The sequence below is a fragment of the Canis lupus genome, chromosome 3 (assembly GCF_011100685.1).
Source record: "Canis lupus familiaris isolate Mischka breed German Shepherd chromosome 3, alternate assembly UU_Cfam_GSD_1.0, whole genome shotgun sequence".
Taxonomy (NCBI): Eukaryota; Metazoa; Chordata; class Mammalia; order Carnivora; family Canidae; genus Canis; species Canis lupus.
Genome location: NC_049224.1, coordinates 74039169 through 74062780, shown reverse-complemented (window position 1 = coordinate 74062780; position 23612 = coordinate 74039169). Strand labels below are relative to the sequence as shown.

General features: G+C 40.6%; 1 protein-coding gene across 3 annotated transcripts in view; it reads left to right on the top strand.

Moving 5' to 3' along the window:
* Positions 1-23612, top strand: part of FAM114A1 (family with sequence similarity 114 member A1) — a 70186-nt gene that overhangs the window by 5095 nt on the left and 41479 nt on the right. For all 3 annotated transcript variants that reach the window (XM_038533481.1, XM_038533479.1, XM_038533480.1), the window contains exons 2-3: positions 4121-4476; positions 16421-16508. In XM_038533481.1, coding sequence (XP_038389409.1) covers positions 4129-4476; positions 16421-16508 — 436 coding nt within the window. In that variant the 5' untranslated portion in view covers positions 4121-4128. The remainder of the gene's footprint in view (positions 1-4120; positions 4477-16420; positions 16509-23612) is intronic.

The window sequence follows — 23612 nt, the reverse complement described above, 5'->3', positions numbered from 1 at the left end:
CTTAAATTCTACATATGAATGAAATCATGTGATATTTGTCTTTATCTCGCTGACTTATTTAGCATTATACTCTAGTTCCACGCATCATTGCAGATGACAAGATTTCATTCTTTTTTGCTGGCTGAATAATATATATATACTTATATATTTTTATATATATACTTAAATATATATATATATTTCACATCTTCTTTTTCCGTTGATCTGATGGACATGGGCTGCTTCCTCAGTTTGGCTATTGTAAATAACACTGCTATAAACAGAGGTGTGCCTACAATCCAGTAATTGTACTACTGAGTATTTACCCAAGAAATACAAAAACAGTAATCCAAATTACATTTTAATTTTAAGTCTCCAAATATATTAATATAACAACACACATATTTGTTGAGCTCCCCAATATGTTCAAGAAACCAGGTTAAGTGCCACATAAAACATGAAAACTAGACAAGGAAGATCCTTGTCTTCATAGTATTTCCAACATACTGTACAAGGAAAACACTGAAGCAGCTCTCACCAAGGTGAGACAGACACAAAGCACTCGGCACTTCAGAGGAAGAAAAAATATATCCAGTTGGGAAGAACAAACAGTGGAGGCAGTGGTTATTTTAACTGGGTTTTAAATGTGTGAAAGACAACATTTTGAACCAACAGCCATGTGAGGATCTTCTGTGAATGTCAGACATTGCACACATGCTTACATGGTCTCATTCTAGGTTTTGGGAGGGACCTGTGGAGTAAAGCTAGTGGCATCGATGTGCAGAGGTGCTTGAATGCCAACTAAAGCTGGTGGCCTCATCTCCATAGTAAATGGGAAAACCCTGGGGATGTATGAACAGGATGGGGAGGTATGGGGAAGTGAAAGGGAGAGCAACAGGGAAGGGCTGAATCCAATGTTGAAATCATCAGTGTGAACCATAATGAGAGCCTGAGCTGGAGTGGTGGCAGTGAGAAGAGGTAAAAAAAAAAAAAAAAAAAAAAAAAAAAAAAAAAAAGACATGAATTCTGAATAAAGAGCTTCTAGGATTTGGCCACTGGTTGAATGTGAGAGCAGAGGCTGGTGGCATTGCAGATACAGTTCTGATATGGTTCAATTTCAAAGTTAGATGTGGGTACAAATCTCAAATCTAACAACTTGCTGAAAGTGTGACTTCTGAGCTTCAGTTGTCTCACCTGTAAAATGGAGCTCATAATATCTAATAGGAGATAATACATTTAAGGAGCCTGCACTTGACAGGCACTCCATAAATGATAGCTATTGATGTTATATATTCTTGAGAGGGTGAAGGTTTAGTTAATGACAGCCCTGAGGTGTTAAGCCTGGGTTATTGAGGGGAAATCTAGGCACCATTAAAGGAAACTCAAAAGTCAAGAAGAAGAACTAGTATTAACAATAAAACAACAGACTCCATTTTGGATGGGAACAGATGACCAACTGGCCATTGGAACTACTTATACAGAAGTAGAATTTTTTCTAATAACAGCATTATTAACATGAAGCACTAGGTTATATGTGTTACAGATACTCTTAATATATTGAGATATAATTCACGTGCCTCAAAATTTACTCTTTGTGTGCAGTTCAGTGGTCTTCAAAATATTTGCACAGTTGTGCACCCATTATCACTATCTAACTTTAGAACGTTTTCATCATACACCAAAGAAAGGAGTCTGTACCCATTAGTCGTCCCTCCTTATTCCCTTCAGCTCCTGGAAACGACTAATTCACCTTCCATCTCAATGGAATGAGATAGATATTCAAAACTCACAACATGAGAGTGGTGTATGAAACCCTGAGAAAGGGATGTGATTCACCAAGGGAGAGAATGTTGCATGAGCAGAGACAATAGCCAGAGGACCTTGGGGATGGCTACATGAGGGGACCAGAGAGTTTCATGTGCATGTGATTCTAAGCCTGGATTCCATGTAGCCAATATGTTAAGTGGCTACTTACCTACCATGGCTCTAATGGCAACTTGATGTTTGACCAACTAGTAAACACAGCTCAACAAAAATACCAGCTGATTTCACTGAGACTTGGCTTCTGTTATAGTGAGAACACTGTTTTCATGTTAGCCTAAGAAAATTATCACCTCAAACAAGCCTTCTAGATCAGTGCTATCCAGTAAGGTAGCCAGTAGCTACACATGCCTATGTAAAATGTAAACTTAAATCAAATGATTACATAAAAATGATTACATAAAATTACATAAAATTTAAAATGTAGTTTCTGGGGCACCTGGGTGGCTCAGTCGAATAATCATCTGACCCTCAGGTCTTGATCTCAGGGTCATGAATTTAAGCCCCACATTGGGTACCACGCTGAGTGTGGAACCTACTTGTAAAAAGTGGGGTGGAGGGAGGCTGAGTTGCTCAGTCAATTAAGCATCCGACTCTTGATTTTGCCTCAGGTCGTGATCTCAGAGTCATGGTATCAAGCCCCACATCAGGCTCCATGCTCTGCAGGCAGTCTATTTGAGATTCCCTCTCTGTCCCTCTCCCCTCACCCCTGCTTTCTCTCTCTCTCAAATAAATCTTTTTTCAAAAAATGTAGTTGCTGGGGATCCCTGGGAGGTTCAGCGGTTTGGTGCCTGCCTTCGGCCCAGGGTGTGATCCTGGAGTCCTGGGATCGAGTTCCACATCGGGCTCCCTGCATGGAGCCTGCTTCTCCCTCTGCCTGTGTCTCTGCCTCTCTCTCTCTCTCTCTCTCTCTCTCTGTCTCTCACGAATAAATTAATAAAATCTTTAACAAAAAATGTAGTTGCTTGTTGCACCAGCCACACTGCACATGCTCAAGGGGCACGTGTGGCTATTAACTACAACATTGGACAGTATGGACATAGAACATTTTCATGATCACAGAAACTTCTATTGAATCATTCTGTCTTACATAATACAATAACTTGCAAGCTTTGTAAAGAGCTTTCAGCTTTACAGGTAATTTCATAATGGTGACATTCCTCATCTGACTTAATACTGCTTCTTTCCCTTCCAACTCCTCCTGTGTTTCCCTGTGTAAACTGTGGTCCAACAGGCCTTCACCAGCTGGTGTCCAACAAAGCACATTTATGTGTATATGTGTCTCTTTCTCCATGTGAATCTCTGATAGCGATGTGAAGCTAAATGTCAAGTAGTTTTTGATAAGCTCTCAGGTATTTTCTATGCTTATTCTCATTATTGCTATGATTATAACTAATAAAGTGATGTTAAATAACTTCACAGATATAGCTAATACTCTTACTCTTAGTTTCCACACACATATCCCTGAATACCAAGTAAGAGATCAATGAGAGTTTAGAGATAGCACTGTAGGGTTGTATTAGTTTCCTATGGCTGCTATAACAAATTACAACAAACTTAGTGGCTTCTAACTACACAAAGTTACTCTCTTATAGTTATGGAGGTCAGAAGTCCAAAACCAGTTTCACTGAGCTAAAGTCAAGGTGTTAGTAGGTCTGGTTCCTTGGGCATCTCTGAGGGGAGAATGGTTTCCTTGACTTTTGTAGCTTCTAGTGGCCACCCATATTCCCTTACTCATGGCCCCTCCTTCATCTTCATCACCCCAAGCTCTACTCTTGTCTTCTTATCCCCTTCCCCTCTTTGTAATCAATTCTCCTGGGCACCGGGGTCGCTCAGTGTTTGAGCATCTGCCTTTGGCTTAGGTCATGATTCTGGGGTCCTAGGATTGAGTTCCGCATCAGGCTCCCCCAAGGGAGCCTGCTTCTCCTTCTGCCTATGTCTCTGCCTCTGTCTGTGTCTCTCATGAGTAAATAAATGAAAGTCTTTTTTAAAACCCAACAAATCTTCTGCCTTTCTGTCAAATCACCTACAGTTTCATTTAAGACCCACCCAGATAATCCAGGATAATCTCCCCATCCCAAGAGCCTTGATTCAACCATATATGCAAAATCCTTTTTGCTGTAAAAGGTAACATTCACAGATTCCTAGGATTCAGGAAATCCCTTTGGGGGCCGTATTTCAGCCTACCCCAAGGTTACATAAAGTTTCTTACTGGTAGAAGAAAGTTTTCCCCTACCATATTTAAGTACTTGGGGCTTTGGATTTAAGTTTAACAACTCAGATTAAAGCAGAAAGTGTTTGTTTGTAATCATGTTGACAGATATTAAAATGTCTGACGATGCTGGTGACCCTTCAGCCACTGGAGACAAAGCAGAAATTGCCAAGATGCCCAAGAATGAGTTTGTGCCCGAAGACACAGAAGCACACTGTGATTCAGCTATGATTTCAGATGAGCCGACAACAGCTGATGGCAGAGAAGATGGGCATGAAAATGCCACTGTTCAGGGTGCAGAGACTACTGACACTGGGCAGCATGAGCAGCCCCAACACACCAGTGCCATGGAGCTCCCCCTCAATGGAGAAGTGACTGAGGATGCACTTGTTGAATGCATTGACTCTGTCAGCTTTGAGGCAGAACTTGGATCTGAAATACCCCTGAAAGACCAGAGTAATCCGGTAGGTGTGGTTCATTCGATTCAGTTTAACTACATTCTTATGGATAGCCCCCATGGGCACAGTTTGGGGTATTTTCTATGCTTACAGGGACTGGGGGCAGCAGGGGGTGGGGATTCAGATACTGTGACATCACCTCTGTCATCAAAAGGGTGCTGTGTGGTGAGAAAAGGCGTACATGAGAATAACTGGTTATTATAATATTTGCATTTTGATAGTTCTAATAATAGTAACAGCCACCACTGACTGACTGGCTACGTCCTGTATGCCAGGCACCCCACTAGCCACTTTATATGTGATGTAATTCCCTCCATACAACAGTTCTTTGCGGTTCTAAGCTGGATATTATTAATCTTAATTTATAGACAAGGCAATCCGGCTCAGAGATAGTAAGCAACCTAGTAAGATATTACACCACTGGTAACAAATGGAAGATATTGAAATATTGAATATAACGAGTCCAGGTTATTAATGAACCTGATTCTACCCTAAACAAGTCAGTGTTTCTTTAGTATCACTTACGTTTTAACACATATTTACAAATCCACTGTGGGGATCTCAAACCTTCAGATCACTATTTTATCATCACACACCACCTTCCAGAGAACCAGAGGCAGAGCAGGTTCATTGCCCTTTCCCTTTGATACCTGTACCTATCTTTCTGGGGGATAAGATAGGCCAGTGTCTCCCAGTTGGTACCTGGTACAACATCAGTATGACCATTGAGCTGGGTTTTCTTGGGATCTTCACCTTCAGTCATGTGGGGGCTGGTGGAGATGGAGAGGCGCTCAGCATGAAAGAAGGAAGCAGGCCACTCCCTTCTAATCCTGCCTTCCAGAGTGATGGCACCAGATGGAGAATCGGGGTTTCCCCTCAGTCAGGCCCCAGCCCTGACTCATCTGAAGTGTACCACCACAGGTTACCTACTTGAAGGGACTCTACTGCATGTAATGAAGGGAGGAAACTTATCAGGGAACCAGGGGGCCTAGCTTTCCCCCTCATACCCAATAGTAACACTATTAATTCGGGCAAGGCACCTAATTTCTCCGAGCCTTAATTTTTCCCTTTATAAAATGAAGAGTTTGCACTAGGTAGTCGTCTGACTAATGTTTTGTGGTTCTTTCATTTGAAATTAGGCTCTTTGTGCCTCAGTTTCCTCAAGGGGTTTGACTTTTAGAACTGTTCTGAGAGGAGATGGACTGCCTCAGGGAGGAGGGTGTTCCTCATGACCAGAGATGTTTAAACAAAAGCAAACAGTGGTTTTGCAGCGATGTCAGGGAGCGGCTCTGAGGACCAGCTGAGAGTTGGAATGAGATATGGTAAACATACAGGCAAAATGTCATGTGTGAGTTCCAAGGGTTCACGGACTCTTCAAAGCCATCTATGCACCCCCTAAGGGATTAAGCACTTTTAGACCGGAGGTTCTCAACTCGAGCTGAACATTTCAACCACTGGGAAAGCTTTAGAAAATGCTGATACTGTATTAGTCAGTTCTGTAGAGAAACAGAGCCAATAGGTTATATATTTAAAAATCCTATCGCTATTCATACCCAGATACATGACACTGGAACCTGTTTGCCCTGCACACTATCTTTCTATTGTGAGAATCATTGATTCTCAATTCTTATTATAAGTGCTACTGTTAATAAATATCTTTGTACATTAAGAAAACCATAGTTTGACTACAGCATTGTGACCTAAAGAAACTACACAAGCTCCACTAATTCAAAATATATATGCTCCTGATAGATAGGTTATACATTCCAATTCCAGATTTCTAGTAATGAAAATGAGATTTCTAATAAAGATAGCACTACAGAAAGTTAGTATGCTCCTACATATCTGCCTTCTTAATTTTTTGAGCAAACTGAATGAATCCTGCCTTTAAAGCTCTTTATAAATCTCCTTAAACAATCATTATATGGTTTCACTCATATGGGGAATATAAAAAATAGTGAAAGGGATTACAGGGGAAAGCAGAGAAAATGAGTGGGAAAAATTAGAGAGGGTGACAAAACATGAGAGACTCCTAACTCTGGGAAATGATCAAGGGGTAGTGGAAGGGGAAGGGGGACAGGGTGATAGGGTGACGGGCACTGAGGGGGCACTTGATGGGATGAGCACTGGGTGTTACACTATATATTGGCAAATCGAACTCCAATAAAAAAATATACAGATAAAAAAAATAAATAAACTTCCTTAACGCAGGTTGCCTGGTTTGCTCAGTGATTGAGCATCCGCCTTTGGCTCAGGTCCTGATCTCACGATCCTGGGATCAAGTCCTGCATCGGGGTCCCCTTGGGGAGCCTGCTTCTCCTTCTACCTATGTCTCTGCCTCTCTTTCTGTCTCTCATGAATAAATAAATAAATAAATCTTTAAACACACACACACACACACACACACACACACACCTTAATGCTACAGGGTTAGAGCCAATTAGTAGACAGATACTTCCCTCTTCTCCCTGCATAACACTGAGAGTTTTCAAGGACTTGAAAAGGAGTATTTCTTCATAATGAAGTATCACAAAACTATCTGGATTGAAGTACAAATATTGGCCACAGGGTTGGGACTGTGGCTCTGGGTGTATGTGTGTGGCATTGCACCAGGAGCTCAGATGAAACCAAGATGTGGGAGGAGTGCCCATCTGTATGTTTGTTCTAAGAAGATAGAAAACCGATACGGCTGGTGGAAGGGCCTTGCAGGAGGAGGATATCTCTTCCACCCAGGTCATATTTAAACCCTTCTAAGTAGATGCAAATTTTGTCCTTTTTTTTTTTTTTTTTTTTTTTTAAGGATTACCCAGAGAAGGGGGTTCTACTTTCTCTCTTGGTAACTTATCCTTTTAAGTTAATGCAAGAAATCAATTTTGTGCCTTGTCTTCAAGCATTGTTCATTTGCTCTGTGTTATTGCCTTGCTGGATACTTATGAAAAATCCTTTTGCAATGATGAAAACAACTATTTTTCTCTTGGTCCAGAAGAGAATTAATTCTACAGAAAACCTTGAATCAAAAGTTCATTGACACATTGTCTGTTTGGAACTTGAACATAGGTTCCCTAAGGAGTGGCAGGTCCAATAGAAAAACAGCCAAGCTCAAAAGCCTACTTGATCCCAGGTCTGTCTGAGCCTAAAAGTACCTCATTATCCTTTTAAACAAGCTTCTGTGGGGAAAATGCCTGTTTTGTAAATAACAACAAACTGGCCAAGTAGCCTTTGAGAAAGTATAAACCGGTATCTTCGAGGATACACTACATTTTGTGATAATGTGCTTAGATGTATATATATATATATTTTTTCTTTAAGTGACTTGAATCTGCATGGTGACTTTGGGTCTGGGTCCCCTCAAAATCCACTTTATTAGCTACGCTTTGCCTGAGTCAGCCCAGTGGCTGTAACCTGGCAGGTATAGGGGTGTGACTAGGAGAGGCCTGGAGAAGAGAAAGAGGCCAGTGGTTCTGGCAGCTGCTCAGCTGGCACCTCTGCTTTGAAGGATCATACCACTCACAGTTTATGCTCTCAAGAAGCTACCTCTGTCTTTGGTGCTCCTTTTTTTTCTCATCCATTATGATGTACAGACTAGAGGCCATTGAGTTGAGACTTCGTGCAGGATCTACTCTACAACATCCATGAGAGATGACCCTCAAACTCATTTGAACATTGGAGGTTAGATTAGACTCTCAAGGGCCTCTACATGCCCCATGACACCATGTGTCGTGCCCAGGAATCTAAGCGGTGGAACTATCTTCAGGATGCCTACAGTCTAGTTGGAGAAGGGAGTGTTGTATAAAAGTAATGATAGCATATCCTATAGTACTAGACAGGGCAGACACAAGGGAAGCCTTAGATAGGGCAATTAGATCAATCTTCAGGAGTCGGGGACATCTTCAGCCTCAATTTAGAGATGTTTGTCTTAAGTGCTAGGCAGGAGTGACATTTATTTCCAGAGATTTCTTGGGACTTCATTATATACGGAATTTCAGACCCTACAAGATCCAATCTAAATCAAATTTCTCTTAAGTTCTTAATACCAAGAAATGTTACCCAGAGTGGGGAAAAAAGTCATCTCTACTGTTCAACACCAATATACAAGGCCAATTATGAAAGTAGAGAATTTCAACGTTTTCACTAAAGGTACTCACAAAGGAAAACATAGACTACCACTGGTTAGTTCTCTCCCTAGAAAAAGAAAATCAGAATGGATAAGAGCCATGAAATTGCTGTTAAGGGAGACGAAAAAGAGCGAATGTAGACCAGGATACACGATGGCAGATTTTTGCCTCTTAAATGAATAAGTAGCGTTTGCTCCTCTTCTTTTGGAGTATTTCCCCCTTCAAGCCTACTCTACATGATGGCACTCGGTGTTTGGCTTTGGTGGATACTGGTGCAATTTGGCCATATAGGGCAGTACTTCCTAAATCTGGTGGTGTATTGGACTAACCCAGGGAGATTGTTAAAAATTCAGATTCCTAAACTCTACATTGAGATTCTTTTTCAAAAAGATCACAATGGGAGCTAAGACTCTGTATTTTTAATAAGTTCCCATAAGTAATACTCTTGCAGTCAATCTATGGGCTGGTGTTTGGGAACTACTAATACTAGGACACAGAAAGAGATAATCAGGGCATCAGATGAGACTAAGAAGATGGTGAATTCAGTATTGAACATGCCATGGGTCCAAGTGAAGGCATTTTGTGGGCACTTAGTTATAATAGCCTAAAGTCCAGGAGGGAGATTTGGAGGTTGTTAATACTTGGGTGTTATTTAAGAAATGGGAGTGGTTGAGATTACCTCCAGTGTTATATGTTTATTAAAGAAGCACAGAGGCCAAGGCGTGGGCCCTGGAAGGTTCCTGTCTCCAGGCCAATTTGGCTCTTAGATTCTTTTTGATAAGTTGTGGCAGCCAGAAGCTGAGATGGTGAGGGTTACCTCTTCTCTGCACTATCTTATCGTCACGTTCTACAAGGGAAATCAAACCACAAATCACACTGTACCATGCTGATATTTTAAAATTGAACATTAATTAACCAGAAAATTAAAAACAGTTCATGATTACTGTTTTTCATGGAGGCTTGAGAATGTCCCAGTGATTTGTCCTTTTAGGTGCTTTGACCACTACCCAGAATGAGTTTCACTCGAGACAAATGCCTAGGATTCTAGAGGCAGGGTTTTCTTCCTTTTGAGCTGGCAGCAAAAACTGGAATTCCCCAGAGTTCAGAGCTGGATAGAACCCCGTTTAGCACAGGGCAAAAACATTCTTATGCCCTGATCATAAAAAAATCAAGGGCAGCCTGGGTGGCTCAGCAGTTTAGTGCTGCCTACAGTCCAGGGCCTGATCCTGGAGACCCAGGATCGAGTCCCGCATCGGGTTCCCTGCATGGAGCCTGCTTCTCCCTCTGCCTGTGTCTCTGCCTCTTTCTCTTTCTGTGTGTCTCTCGTAAATAAATAAATATTTTTTAAAATAAAAAGATCGAAAGAGGCTCTAAAATAAATTTAGCCATCAGTAACTCTTGAATATGTTTAATTTCACCAGATAGACCCCCTTTCAGATATTCAGAATGCTTGTTAATAGTTCACCATGTCTCCCAGTTAAAACCCACTTCTGCAATTTAGTATGCTAATTAGCAAAGCATCCAGTGTTAATTAAGTGACAGATAATAGAAATGCTCATTATAGATGCCTCTGGAATATGGCTTTCCTGATTAGGATATCAGCTGACCACCCTGAACTATGCATATTTTATTGGAATGCTGGAAGCACTTGGATTATATAGCTTAATTAAGCACTCCCCATAATATCTAAATATGCATTTAGAAACTTCTAAAGTAAACTGAAATCATAAAGATAAAAGTTGGGCCAAAAAAGTAAGAGTCAGAAGACAGAGCCATGAAAATAGAGTAGTTTAAGAATATGAAGTGGGGGCAGTTATGCTGGTCAGTTCATAAATCAGTGAATAAAGTCAAGAAGATCTTTAAAATCTACTCAGTTGAATTTTTTTTTTTTAAACACAGGTAAGGGGCACTTAGGTGATTCAGTGGTTGAGCATCTGCCTGTGACTCAGGTTATGATCCTGGGGTCCTGGGTTCAAGTCCTGCATCGGGCTCCCCTCAAGGAACCTGCTTCTCCTTCTGCCTGTGTCTCTGCCTCTCTCTGTGTGTGTCTCTCATGAATAAAAAAAAAAAAATATATATATATATATATATATATATATATATATATATATAGAAGTGGTTAAGCTTCAGATGCTAGTGAAAGGTCATGAAATAAAATTACTAAAGGAAGCTGCTGTGACGTTGATGAGAATGGTTTTATGCAGTACTGATGGCCATGGGAGAGTACTGTGGCAGGTGGGAGAATGGAGGGGGGCGGGTATGGACAGTGGGCACTTTTTGTAAGAGGTGAAGAAGCAGGATGTAGAGCAGAAACCAGACTGGTTTTAAAGAAATATTTTGTCATTGTGATTTTCACTTGTTGATTTTTAAGGTGGAGGAATCATGTGCATGATTAAATTGGGAAGTAGCAGATAGAGAAAGGTTGAAAAGCCAGGAGAGAAGGGAAGACCAACCTATTCAGGCCCAGGAGGGTTCTGGTGGAGGTGATAATTTTAACTAAGAGGAAGATATCACTTCCATAATGCTTTAGAAGGGAAGGAGATAATTGTGAGTGGTGGTGCAATTATGTTAAATTTGTGTTTAGATGGGTTTTTGGTATAGGCTAGTGTGTGTTTTGGACATAAAAGGGATTACTCGTAAGGTGCCTGGGTGGCTCGGTTGGTTGAGCATCTGACTCTTGATTTCAGTTCAGGTTGTGATCTTGGGGTCCTGGGATCAAGCCCCGCATGAGGCTTCATACTCAGTGGGAGTCTGCTCTAGATTCTCTCTCTCTCCTTTTGCCCCTCCCTCCATCTCTCTCTCCTTCTCGCTCTCTCTAAAATAAATAAATCTTTTATAAAAAATTTAGATACAGGGGCACCCGGGTGGCTCAGATGGTTAAGCATCTACCTTCATCTCAGGTTGTAATCTCCTGGTCCTGAGATGGAGCCCTACAGTGGGCTCCTGGCTCAGTGGGGAGCCTACTTCTCCCTTCTCTGTCTCTGTCTCTCCCCCTGCTTATTCTCTCTCTCTCTCTCTCACTCTGTATCTGTCTCAAATAAATAAATAGATAAATCTTTAAAAATATTAAAAATAAAAAGGACTACTCAGACTTTTAATTCGGTTTAAATAATTACTGTTCAATGTATTAAGGTTATAAATTCAAAAATGCAATTTCCTAGACTTTATATCCATTTCACAAATCTTACTCTATTTGAGTCTAGCAAAATTGAACAGGCACTTTCAAGAGGTTTTTGATGGATGGTCGGTCCTTTTTACCAACATAAATATGTTCAAATATTTTAAAACTGTGTCTATATAAATGCAATATATTCTGTTTTCTTTTTTAAGCACCTCATTTGTCTACTCAAACAAAACCTTGCTGAGTGTATAGGAAGTATTATAAACCTATTAAATTAAATTATAGAGTGAAACTGAGGACCTGTTGGATGTTATAATACAATGTATAAACATAGGATGATTTCAACTTAAAATCAGAAATCTAATCATTCAATTATTCACTTAGTTTTTTTTTTAAAGTTTCACTCTCTTAGTGCAGAAAAGACAAAATATGCATTAAAATATTAATAGCATGATTTTGACGCTTTAAATCTTTGTACATTTAATTTTAAATATTCCCAGAATGGAATAATGCATACTTCACCAAGGAGAAAATTACTGGGAAATAACTGAAGCTATTTTCAAGCAAGTATTTTGACAGAACTGCAGGCAGCCAGAGCAATTTCCATCTTCTTGAACATCACACTGAGCCCCTTTTTAGAGCAGCTCTGTCATGAGTAACAAAACTTAAAAATGAGTTTGATCTCACAGATATGAGCAATGGACAGTACCTGTTTCTTGATCTACTCAAGAAAATAAGACAACCAGGTGGATCTTTGCTCTTTTACAACAGGTACTTATGTTTCCATTTGAATGTTAAAGACCTTCAAATTCTATGGAATGCTAACATTTGTACATTCCTTTTCTATCTAATGATACATGTAAAGACGATAGGCTAAAATAAATGTATTTTCCATCTAATGTTAAAGACCTTTAAATGGGATGCCAGATACGTACATATATTTTCTATTTAAAGAAATTTGAACTTTATGGAATCCTGCATTCTTCATATTCTTGGGACCACACAACAATTGCAGATGTTTATGATCTTCAATTGAGTTCTGGCTACCCTTCTTCATCAACCCAAGTCTGATTCACTCTTGTGAAATGAGTTCATCCTTCTGAGAGTTTATGAGGGGGGATGGGAAGTTAAGAGAGTTCCCATCCAGTGGCCCCTGTTTTCTCTGCAAATTAGTATGTGAAGCTGTTAAAGGCGGTGGGGGTTACATGGGATGAGGATGAGAAAAAAAGTTTTAAAATAATCATACTTGATCATGAAAGATCTGAATAGATCATGCTGCCTACTTTATAGACTCATAAGTGTGTGACATTAAAGCCATTTAAAGTGGAGATAAGGGGATCCTGGGTGGCTCAGTCAGTTAAGTGTCTGTTCACAGCTCAGGTCATGATCCTGGAGTCCTAGGTTTGAGCCCCACATCTCTCCCTCTGCCTACTGCTCCCCCTACTTGTACACTTTCTCTCTCCCTCTAAAAAATAAATAAAACCTTTTAAAAAAATAAAGTGGAGACTACTCAAGATGAGAATTCATGTTGAACAGTTTAGATGGTTTTTATATTAAATGTACACATTTAGTCATTTGAGTATTTGCCATTGATAGCAAATATTCTTTGCAGCTGATCACGAGGTCACAGCTCAATGTCAAAGGAGTTTTATTAATAAAGCAATTGAAGTAGTCATTTATACTGCAGAAAAGTTCTAGACTCATTTAACATTTATTTTCATTTGCTAGTCAATTACCAGCTGTCAGAGCATATTAAGTATTATAAATTTGAGTCAGAAGCTGTCACCCCTAAGTGTATTAACTTTCCCTAGTCACATAGGTAGTGATTTGTCCTGTGAAAGAATGATATTAATCACCAACTTACATCTGTCTTCATGATGGTATAAAATTGCCACTGGCTTCCATTGCAGAAGTGAAGTAAATCAACGTAGACACCAAAAATGAAAGCAGACAGTCATGAATCATGAGTATTTCCATTCATGTTAACAAGCTCCTCATTGTTTCCAGATAGAAATAAATGTCAGCCAACTTTCAAAGCTTTTTGCTTCTTAGTGTTAAAAAAAGTTTTATTATTAATATTAATAATTATTATTAGTACTAGTTAACATTGGTGAAGTATTTATTATGTGCCAGACACTATGCTCAAAGCTTTATATGAATTATTTTTTTTTAAATTCACAATAATTGTGTGAAGTTATTGGTTCTTAAATTTATGGTTCTTATACTACCATTTGTCTCATTTTGTAATGAGTAAATGATGGCTTGAAAGACTTAAATAACTTACCCCAAATGACAGAGCCTGGAGTCAAGCCCAGGTGATTTAATTCCATAACCTTTTCTCTTGACAGTATTCTACACTGATGGTTGGTGTTTGATATTTAATAGGTGAATCAGTTAAGAATTTGGGCACAAATAACTAGAATCCAACATAGACTAGCTTACCAAATAGCAACTTATTTTTTCTCACTTAACAGAAAGAATGAAGACAGTCAACTACTCAAACATTGCTTTAGTAGCTCAACAGTAGCAGGACCAGTGACTCTATGCTTCCTTGGCCTTTCCCTCATGGCCACAAAAATGGCTGCTTCATTTTCAAGCATCATATTCACATTCAGGGCAGAAAAAAAGGATGGTGGGAAGAGTTGGTACTGGCCATAAGTGTATAGTTTATCATGAAAGCAAAAGCCTTCTCATTTATTTCTCATTGGCCCAAACTCTTTGACATGACCACCCTCATCTGCAAAGGCAGAAGGCAGCAGGGAGTAGGGGGGGGTCTGACTGATAGACAACCTTGGGTCAAAAGTTATAGAAGCTACAAACTCTGTAGGAATATTTCACTGAACTTCTTTCTGTTTTTGGAGGAAAGAGCTGTGATTTTCCAGTACCTAATGTATTACTCCTAATGTAATCTTGCCTCATTTTCTTTCTTTTTTTATTTTTATAATTTTTTTTATTGGTATTCAATCTGCCAACATATAGAATAACACCCAGTGCTCATCCCGTCAAGTGCCCACCTCAGTGCCTGTCACCTAGTCACCCCCAAACCCCGCCCACCTCCCCTTCCACCACCCCTAGTTAGCTTCCCAGAGTTAAGAGTCTTTCATGTTCTGTCTCCCTTTCTGATATTTCCCACTCATTTTTTCTCCTTTCCCCTTTATTCCCTTTCACTATTTTTTATATTCCCCAAATGAATGAGACCATATGTTTGTCCTTCTCCGATTGACTTATTTCACTCAGCATAATACCCTCCAGTTCCATCCATGTCGAAGCAAATGGTGGGTATTTGTCATTTCTAATGGCTGAGGAATATTCCATTGTATACATAGACCACATCTTCTTTATCCTTTCATCTTTTGATGGACACCGAGGCTCCTTCCACAGTTTGGCTATTGTGGACATTGCTGCTAGAAACATCGGGTTGCCTCATTTTCTAGACTATATTCCTAGATAATAAGGGAAAGCTATAGTTCCACTAACTGAGTCAGGGCTCAGCAGTTGCAAGTAACAGAAACTATTATATACTTAAGAAAATGGATGAATTTCAATCATTTATTCAACAAATAAATGTACTAAGCACTCATTATGTGCCATGTCCTTGTCTAGGCTCTGGAGATACATCAGGGAACAAAATATTTAAAAAAGAAACAGACTCTGCAGCAATCTTATGGAACCCAAAGATAGGAAGGCAGTAGGGCCTTAAGAAGGACAGGAAGCAGGGGCTGAGAAGCTGTCAGGGATTTAGCAGCTTCTCTGAGCGTACACCTTTCATTCTACTCACTCTGATTTCTCTTCATCCTTAGTTGGCATGTTGGATTGAATATGGTCACCCTACATTGCCTGAGTTTTCATCTTCTAGTCAGGCAACCAGCTTAAGCTGAACTGGTCTCTCAATCTCCATCCAAATACTTAGGCAGAAGAATTTGAATCCACGGAGCCCAGGGACAGTGAGAGAGACAGTTACAGGGGTCATTGTGAGTGGAGTGGACACCTTGAACGGTGTCTGCCTCAGGGCACCTGGGTGGCTCAGTCGGTTGAGCATCTGACTCTTGATTTCGGCTCAGGTCATGATCTCAGGGTCATGAGATGAAGCCCAGTGTCAGGCTCCACACTCAGCGTGGAGTCTGTTTAAAACTATCCCTCTGCTCCCTCCCCAACCCCTCTCAAAGAAGTAAATAAACCTTAAAAAAAAATGTCTACCTCAAAAGTGTACCTGTTTTGCTCTCCCCATCCCCCAGCTCATTGGTGCTTTTCTAGACACTTCTTTACCTGACATCCCAGAGCTCCCTCCTATCACCTCAGAGATCTGAAAGTTACCTCTACCTGGAAGAGAATATTTGTTTAGTTGTGTCAGAGTTGCCAGAGTTTTGAACTTCTTCAAATCACTTTGTGCCCTAATGTATTAAATGGTTTCCCCCTGGAGCCTGGTCCCTCTCTTCCAGACAAGGGGACATATGGGTCTTTTTAACATCAAACTCCCTTCCTCTCACTTCAAGCTGAGCCAGTTGAAGCCAACACCACTACTAAACAATTTTGTTCCAAAGTACACATTGAAACGTGGGTTGGTGTATTCTTTTATGGCCCTTATAAACTTTAAGCCAGGGAGATATGGTTACTGGTAACTTCTTTAAAAACCTTTTTGTTTCGAACCAATGAGTGTTTTTTCATTCCTGCATGTACTGAATTGCTAACCTTCTGCTAATCTGTTTTCCTACAGACTGTGGATTCACCTTCACCTGGAGGGGGATGGGCAGGCTGGGGCTCCTGGGGCAAATCTCTGCTCTCATCAGCATCTGCTACAGTCGGTAAGAATTATATGTTGCATTTGAGTGGATGAAGTTCAAAAGCCTAATAATAGCATTTGACATTTTGATCATACCATGTACTGATAGAGCTTACCATTAGCCTGTGAGATAAGAAGAGCAATCATTTTTAGTGCTTGCCATTCCAAGTGCTTCACATATATTGATACATTTGTTCCTCAAAATATCCCTAGAAAGAGGTATTTTTGTTTTGTCCATTTTAGAGGTAAAGAAGGTGAATCACAGAGAGGGTAAGACTTTGTCCAAAGTCAGAAGTAGCTGGGCTGGGCAGCCCCGGTAGCTTAGCGGTTTAGCGCCGCCTTCAGCTTGGGGCCAGATCCTGGAGACCAGGGATCCAGTCCCACGTCAGGCTCCCTGCATGGAGCCTGCTTTTCCCTCTCCTGTGTCTCTGCCTCTCTCCCTCTCTCTCTGTCTCATGAATAAATAAAATATTAAAAAAAAAAGTAGCTGGGCTGAGATTTGAACCAAGTAATATAGATTTAACCACTATATTATATTGCATCTTAAAATATAAGATTTGGGCTCTTCTATCCTTAAAGTTTTGTATTTATCCTCCCCCCCTGAATGTTTAAAAATATACAACTAACCCACTTCTTGAAAGGATTTGAGGTATTTCAATAACATATGCAGGTATGAAGGATATAGCATATATATCCCAAGGCCGATAGAGTTACTATAATTGAGCATTGACCTTGACTCTGAGCTTCTTGGCTGCCAGTAGATAATCAATTTTTCATGGAATGATAGCCCAAAACTTAGTTTATCTAGATAAATTGCTTTTCCTGGTGTTAAATTTTTGGAGTCATTTCTTGTATTGTCTCTGTATATACAAAGAGAAAATATATTGGACAATGTCTTCATCGGTATGGGTTTGTCAAAATATTCATCGTGTGACGATTTCTCATGTGCATTCTTTTTAAGAACTGAAGGTGTAACATCAACATGTCTAAGCTAATTTAGCAAAGGCATTTCATCTTGAAGGTGGAGAGCAAGGAGCAGGACAGGGGAAGCCCCGGGTAACATAGCTGTCAGGTCATCTGAGTCAGGTGTTCTCACGGTGTAGCCCATGGCTGTTAGTCCTAAAAGCGGAAGGGATAGGAAGCCAAAGGTCCTTTGCCCCACTCCAATGGACTGTGGTTCCAGTTTAAGGGCCAGATGTCTAATCTGATAGAACTTAGACTGCCTACAAGAATAGGTAGACTACATTCCTCTACCTCATGACTGGAATATCAGGGAACTCTGGCAAGAAGGAGATGGTGGTCAGATAAATGTTGGTCTTTGAGGAGACCCTGGAGAGCAGATTCTTTCTGTTGCTTATTGAAGGGGCCAGGTGTGCTGTGGATACTACATACGCAGATGGAAAAACCAGCCAAGTTAAAGTAGAGGGGCCTGTTTTGTTTTCTGATCAGGATAGAGTCTCTTCAGGAGACTGAAGACAGGTGCCTGGAGGCATCTTGCTTCCTAAGGAAAACATTTGAGCTTTTAATGGCTCTCACATGGATCTTGCCCCAGGACGGCATATAAAAGTGACATGCTTTCTGACCCCAAAGCTAAAACTGCGGGGTTCCAAAAGTTTTTGACACTTGATAAGCCATAGAACAGTAAATAATATGGTTACCAAATTATACAGCTCTCCTCATGGTTTAGGTCATAAAACATCAAGTATTCTGGGGGCTTCTAGCAGTACAAATCATGTCCAGAGCTGCCCTGCCCTTATAATGAATTCGGTGCTTTGAAAGTTTCTATTATAGGAAGGATTTACTTTCTCATTAAAATTTTAAATATAAGCTCCTTCCACAGTAGACTCTGAAACCAGCTGCCCCGTGGGTAGCAGTTCGGGTGTTTTTGCTACGCGTACAGGTGCCCCTACCTGTACCTGTTCTGCTGCCAGCTGGTGTGTTTGCTGTTGTGTCTTGCCAGTCAGCAGCTATGTCTACTCCTTTGACTTTGAGCTTCACTGGATCCTTACAGAGTTTTCCACCCACCGATGGACAGCTTGCCTGTTAAATTTACCGTCCATTATCTTCTTAGGTGTCCTGTTGTAATCTGACCTTTGCACAAATAGAGCTGAGTGCAGCTGTGGTCCAGTGGACTGCGTTCCAGGGCCTCTGGGTTTTGTTACCTGGTTCAAGTGCAACCAGTAGATGATGCTTGCTTTAGTGCTTAAAAAGCAGGCTGTGATTCCTGTGGCAGGTCCCACCTCATACTGGTGGGACATTTCATCTTTTAATCTGATCTGAAGTCAGTGTATTTAACCTGTAGCCTGGGCTTGTATTTGCTGTTACTCTTGAAGTTTCCCTGTGTCTAAGGCACCATGAAGATGAGAAATGCTTGGACCTTGTTAATGTTGCAGCCGCTTAAAATCTCTGGTGATTCTCTTCTGGCTTTGTGCAGTAATTGATCTGGAAAAGCCTAGAGAGAGAGAATTGTCGTGGACCAGCAGGATCCTTGTGCCGCTCACTGTTGCCACTTTCCCTTCTGTGGTTGGTGCAGATACAGTTTTTCTGAGACTATATGACATTTGCACATCACCCCATAAACTATCAGAATGAAGTTCAATATAACCTCTTATATTCATTGCTACTGCTGTACACAGTATTAATTGCCACAAATTAAGAGGCTTAAAATGATATGCGTTGATTATCTCAGTTTCTGTGGGTCAGGAGCTCAGGGAGGGGGTAGCTGGGCTGTTTGCTGAGTGACCTTGCCGGGCTGAAATCAGTCAGCTGGCTGTGTCCTCGTGTGATATCCAGGGTTATCTTTTGAAGTTATCCAAGTTGTTGGCGAAATTCAATTCCTTGAGGTTGTAGGGTTGACACCCCCATTTTCTTGCTGGTTATTGGCCAGGGGTCACTCTCAGCTCCTACAAGCTGCCTTATTCAAAGCCAACAGGGTAATGTCACCCAGGTTTCCAATCTCTCCCTTCAGGAAGAGCCTCAGCCCTTTGAAAGATTGTTTGATAAATCAGCCCCACCTAGGATGATCTCCTTTGATGAACTCAAATTCAACGGATTAAGGACCTTACTTAACTGAAAAGTCCCTTCACCTTTGCCATATAACGTCACCTAATCCCGGGAGTGAAATCTCATCTTTTCCACAGTTTTGCCCATGCTCAAAGAGGGAGGGGAATGACCCAGAAACTGTAGGTCACTCTCTTGAAACTACCTAGCACACTTCTGTTTTCTGTTCGAAGTCTTCCTCAGTTATATGACTAAGTCCGGAAACCTATTATTTTTTATGGCTCTAGCTACATGCTGGGGTGTTTAGATGCATTTAAATCTTGTTTGCATCCACAAGGTACAAAGGTCACATAAAGGGGCTCAAAGACATTTTGAAATGCTGATGCCTATTCTAAGAATCCTATTAGACAAATTGGAGCTATCTTTAGAAAAGCAGAGCCAGGGGGCACCTGGGTGGCTCAGTGGTTGAGTGTCTGCCTTTGGCTCGGGTCGTTGTGATCCCGGGGTCCTGGGATCGAGTCCCACATCACACTCCCTGCGGGGAACCTGCTTCTACCTCTGCTTATGTCTCTGCCTCTCTCTGTGTCTCTCATGAATAAGTAAATAAAATATTTTTTTAAAAAAGAAAAATAGAAAAGCAGAGCTGAAACCTGTTCCTGGTTGTCACAACCCCAATGAATGCCAAAGCAATAATCCTGAATACCATCCCTAAGTTGCTCTGAAGGCATATTTTGGAGATTTCTGGTAAAGACATGGTATCATGCCTATCCATGGTAACAGTAACTAAATTAATAGTAATATGTACTTTAACACTGGGTAAGTATTTCTCTGTGGACATGAGAGAGAACTACAACATGTAGCATCGGGAAAGGCTGAAGTTATGGGTTCCGAGGCTGGAAATGGGCAATCGTAATGGCTGGGAATTTGACTCCCAAAACATAATAGGGATCACTAGCATCCCACAAATGGAGGGGTGCCATAGCTAGGCTCACGGTCTGAAACAGAGGGTCGGAATAGGGCTTAAAAAGCTATGGGTGCCATCCTGGATTGTCATCTACATCAAGCTGCTGCCTAGGGATTGAGAGAAGCAAGCCAGACACACTTTTATGTACAACCATAATATCTGCCTAAGACTTTGCAGTGCTAATAGGTTATTATCACAGGGCAAAGAAACATATTGGAAAACAGAGCACTCACAGCGATAGATGAGCTCTTGAAAGTTTATAAATTGCCTGTGGAAAGTAAAGAAAGAAAATAACTGCATATTCCATTGCAATTGATTCCCACTTGGAAACCTCTTGTCACCCCCAGGGTAAATCCAGTTGCAGACAGGAGTGCAAAACACATAGTCGGTAACAAAACACAGAGCTGTCATTGAACACTAGAAACAGAAACCAATACTTCTTACACTTGTTGAAAAACTGCAGTCACAGTAGTTTGAACTGTGCATAGTTAGCAAGAGAGTACTTGGAATTGAAACATTTGGAGAGTGGTTCTCTCTTGGAAAGGGCACTGGACCCAAGGAGTCACAAAGACCTGAGCCCCGGTCCTCACTGCTACTAACCTGTGATCACAGAGGTTGGTCACTAACTAGCAACACCATGCACCTAACCTCTCTCAGACTCAGATTCCTTATTTGGAAAAGTGTGGGTGGGGGAACTTGAGAAATTCTAAGATTCCTTCCAATTTCCGTAATGTGATGATTCCATAGTCTATGGCTATATATAGGAGGAGAAAGATATTTATAACCCCATACTAAGTGGGAAAATACAAGAAGCTGATTGACTTCTTGCTACTCCTTTTATATTTTGTCTTTTGCCTCACTACTTTGACCCAAAGGTTAAGGGAAAAACAAGAAAAAGTGACCTCCCCAATGCTTATATAAAATCAAAGAGTTCTCAGCCAACAACTATTTTTGGAGATACTGTAACTCTTGCATTAGCTTCATCTGCAGCTACACTGTCATCACATTCTAAGAAAACTTGATCACCTGCCACCCCTGCCTTTAGACAAGTTCATAAAATGAAATTAAAATGGTTATTATTTTAGATCCAGGCAGAAAGCGTAAAAAAAATTATTATTTTCACAATCATTTCAAAATGATACTGTGAGAACCAGATGTGATTTCCTGCCAGCATCTTAGAGACCTGACTTATTCCTAGACTATATTGCTAAGCTAAGGGATAGATAACCTGACAATCAACGTGAAAGTCGACAATGCTGAAACATACATGAATATACCAAGGTAAAGATTCTTCTATAGAAGAATAGAGCAAGTTCTTTCTAGATACCACAAATGTCCTGAATGTTTAGTTTTTTTTTAATTTTTAAATTTCTTTTGTAAAGATTTTATTTATTCATGAGAGACAGAGGGGGGGTGGGGCAGACACAAGCAGAGGGAGAAGCAGGCTCCATCAGGGAACCTGATGGTGGGACTCGATCCCGGGACTCCAGGATCACACCCTGGGCCTGAAGGCAGACGCTCAACTGCTGAGCCACCCAGGCATCCCAGTTTGTTTGTTGTTTTTAATTCTAGTTTTGACAGTTTTATAAGTCTAAACACCCTATATAGGACTACCTGAGAGGGGAGAGGTGTATCTGATGTCTATATTTATCTTTTCAAAATTACCAGTCTTCCTGTTTCCCACCCTCTTCCAAGTTACACAGTTTTCCCCTTCTGCACATTTTAATGAAACCCTTCTACCAGCACTGTCAGAAATAATGACAGCATTTTATTCCAGAGAATGGCAAACTTGTCAAAATCATACTACAATGAGAACTCTTAAAGGGACAAATCACTATCGATATCACATGGATTCATTTTTTTTTTTATGGATTCATTTTTGAAGGTGACATCACTGATGATGTGAAAATTCTCAAGAATTGTCAATACAAAAGATTACAGGATTATAGGTTGGTGCATGGAATTTGTTCACGATCATTTATAATCTATGAATAAGACCCAGGAGTTAGTGAATCTCTCTCTCTCTTTTTTTTTTTTTTTTTTTTTTTTAGTTAATGAATCTCTGATGGCCAGGCATACGCTCTCAGTTCAGAGACTCTTGTCAAATTTTTTAAAATTTTATTTATTTATTCATGAGAGACACAATGAAACAGAGGCAGAGACACAGGCAGAGGGAGAAGCAGGCTCCCTGCAGGGAGCCCAATATGGGACTCGATCCCAGGACTCCGGAATTATGCCCTGAGCCAAAGGCTGATGCTCAACCGCTGAGCCACCCAGGCACCCCATCAATTTTGAACCTAAAAAAAAGTGACTATCTGATTACAGAGTGGACACCAACCCTCATTATGGAGAGAGAAGATTTTTCCAGAAGAAAGTTTGAATGCCTCCTCTTTTTGCTGCACTGACGTTTGCTTTAGCTGAGTGAAGCAACATCATCAGTGTGTTTTTCTAAACAATGACTCCTCACAACTTTTTATACTATCTTCAATTCCTTGATAGGAGTCTGAGATGAAGCAGGTATTTCCAAACTATCGTATTTCTCAAAAACTCACCCAGAGTGTAAATTGATGCAACTTTCAGAAAAGCAGTTAGCACTGTCCTTAAAATTTGATATGCACATAACTTCTAACCCAACAGTTCTGTTGATCTGTTGCAAAAATTCTTTAATATATATAAAGATGTTCAATGTTGAATTCACCCAGCAAATACTTACTGTGCCAGATGCTATTGTAGGCACTTGAGATAAGCAGTGACAAATGACACAAAGATCCTCACCCTTGTAGGCCTTACATACAAGTGGGAGGAGACAGACAATAAACAATGCATTAGAGTGAACAGTAAAACAACAAAGATGGCTAGAAACTGGCAAGTCCACGAAAAACATAAAATGGAGTTAAGGTTTTAAAATGATGGTGAAGGATAGTCCTCAAGGAAGTGATATTTGAGCAGACCTAAAGGAAGTGAGGGCGTTCACCCAGCAGATGTGAAAAACTTGAAACACCCCAAGTATGCACCCACAGAGAATGTTAAAATGTGACATGGCCATTTGGAAGAATAATCTGTGCAACCATTAAAAAGAAGGAAGCAGATAGATCAGTGTTCTAGATCAGATGCCCAGGAGAGACACAAGCAGAAATTAGGCTGTGGGAGTTTCTGTGTGAA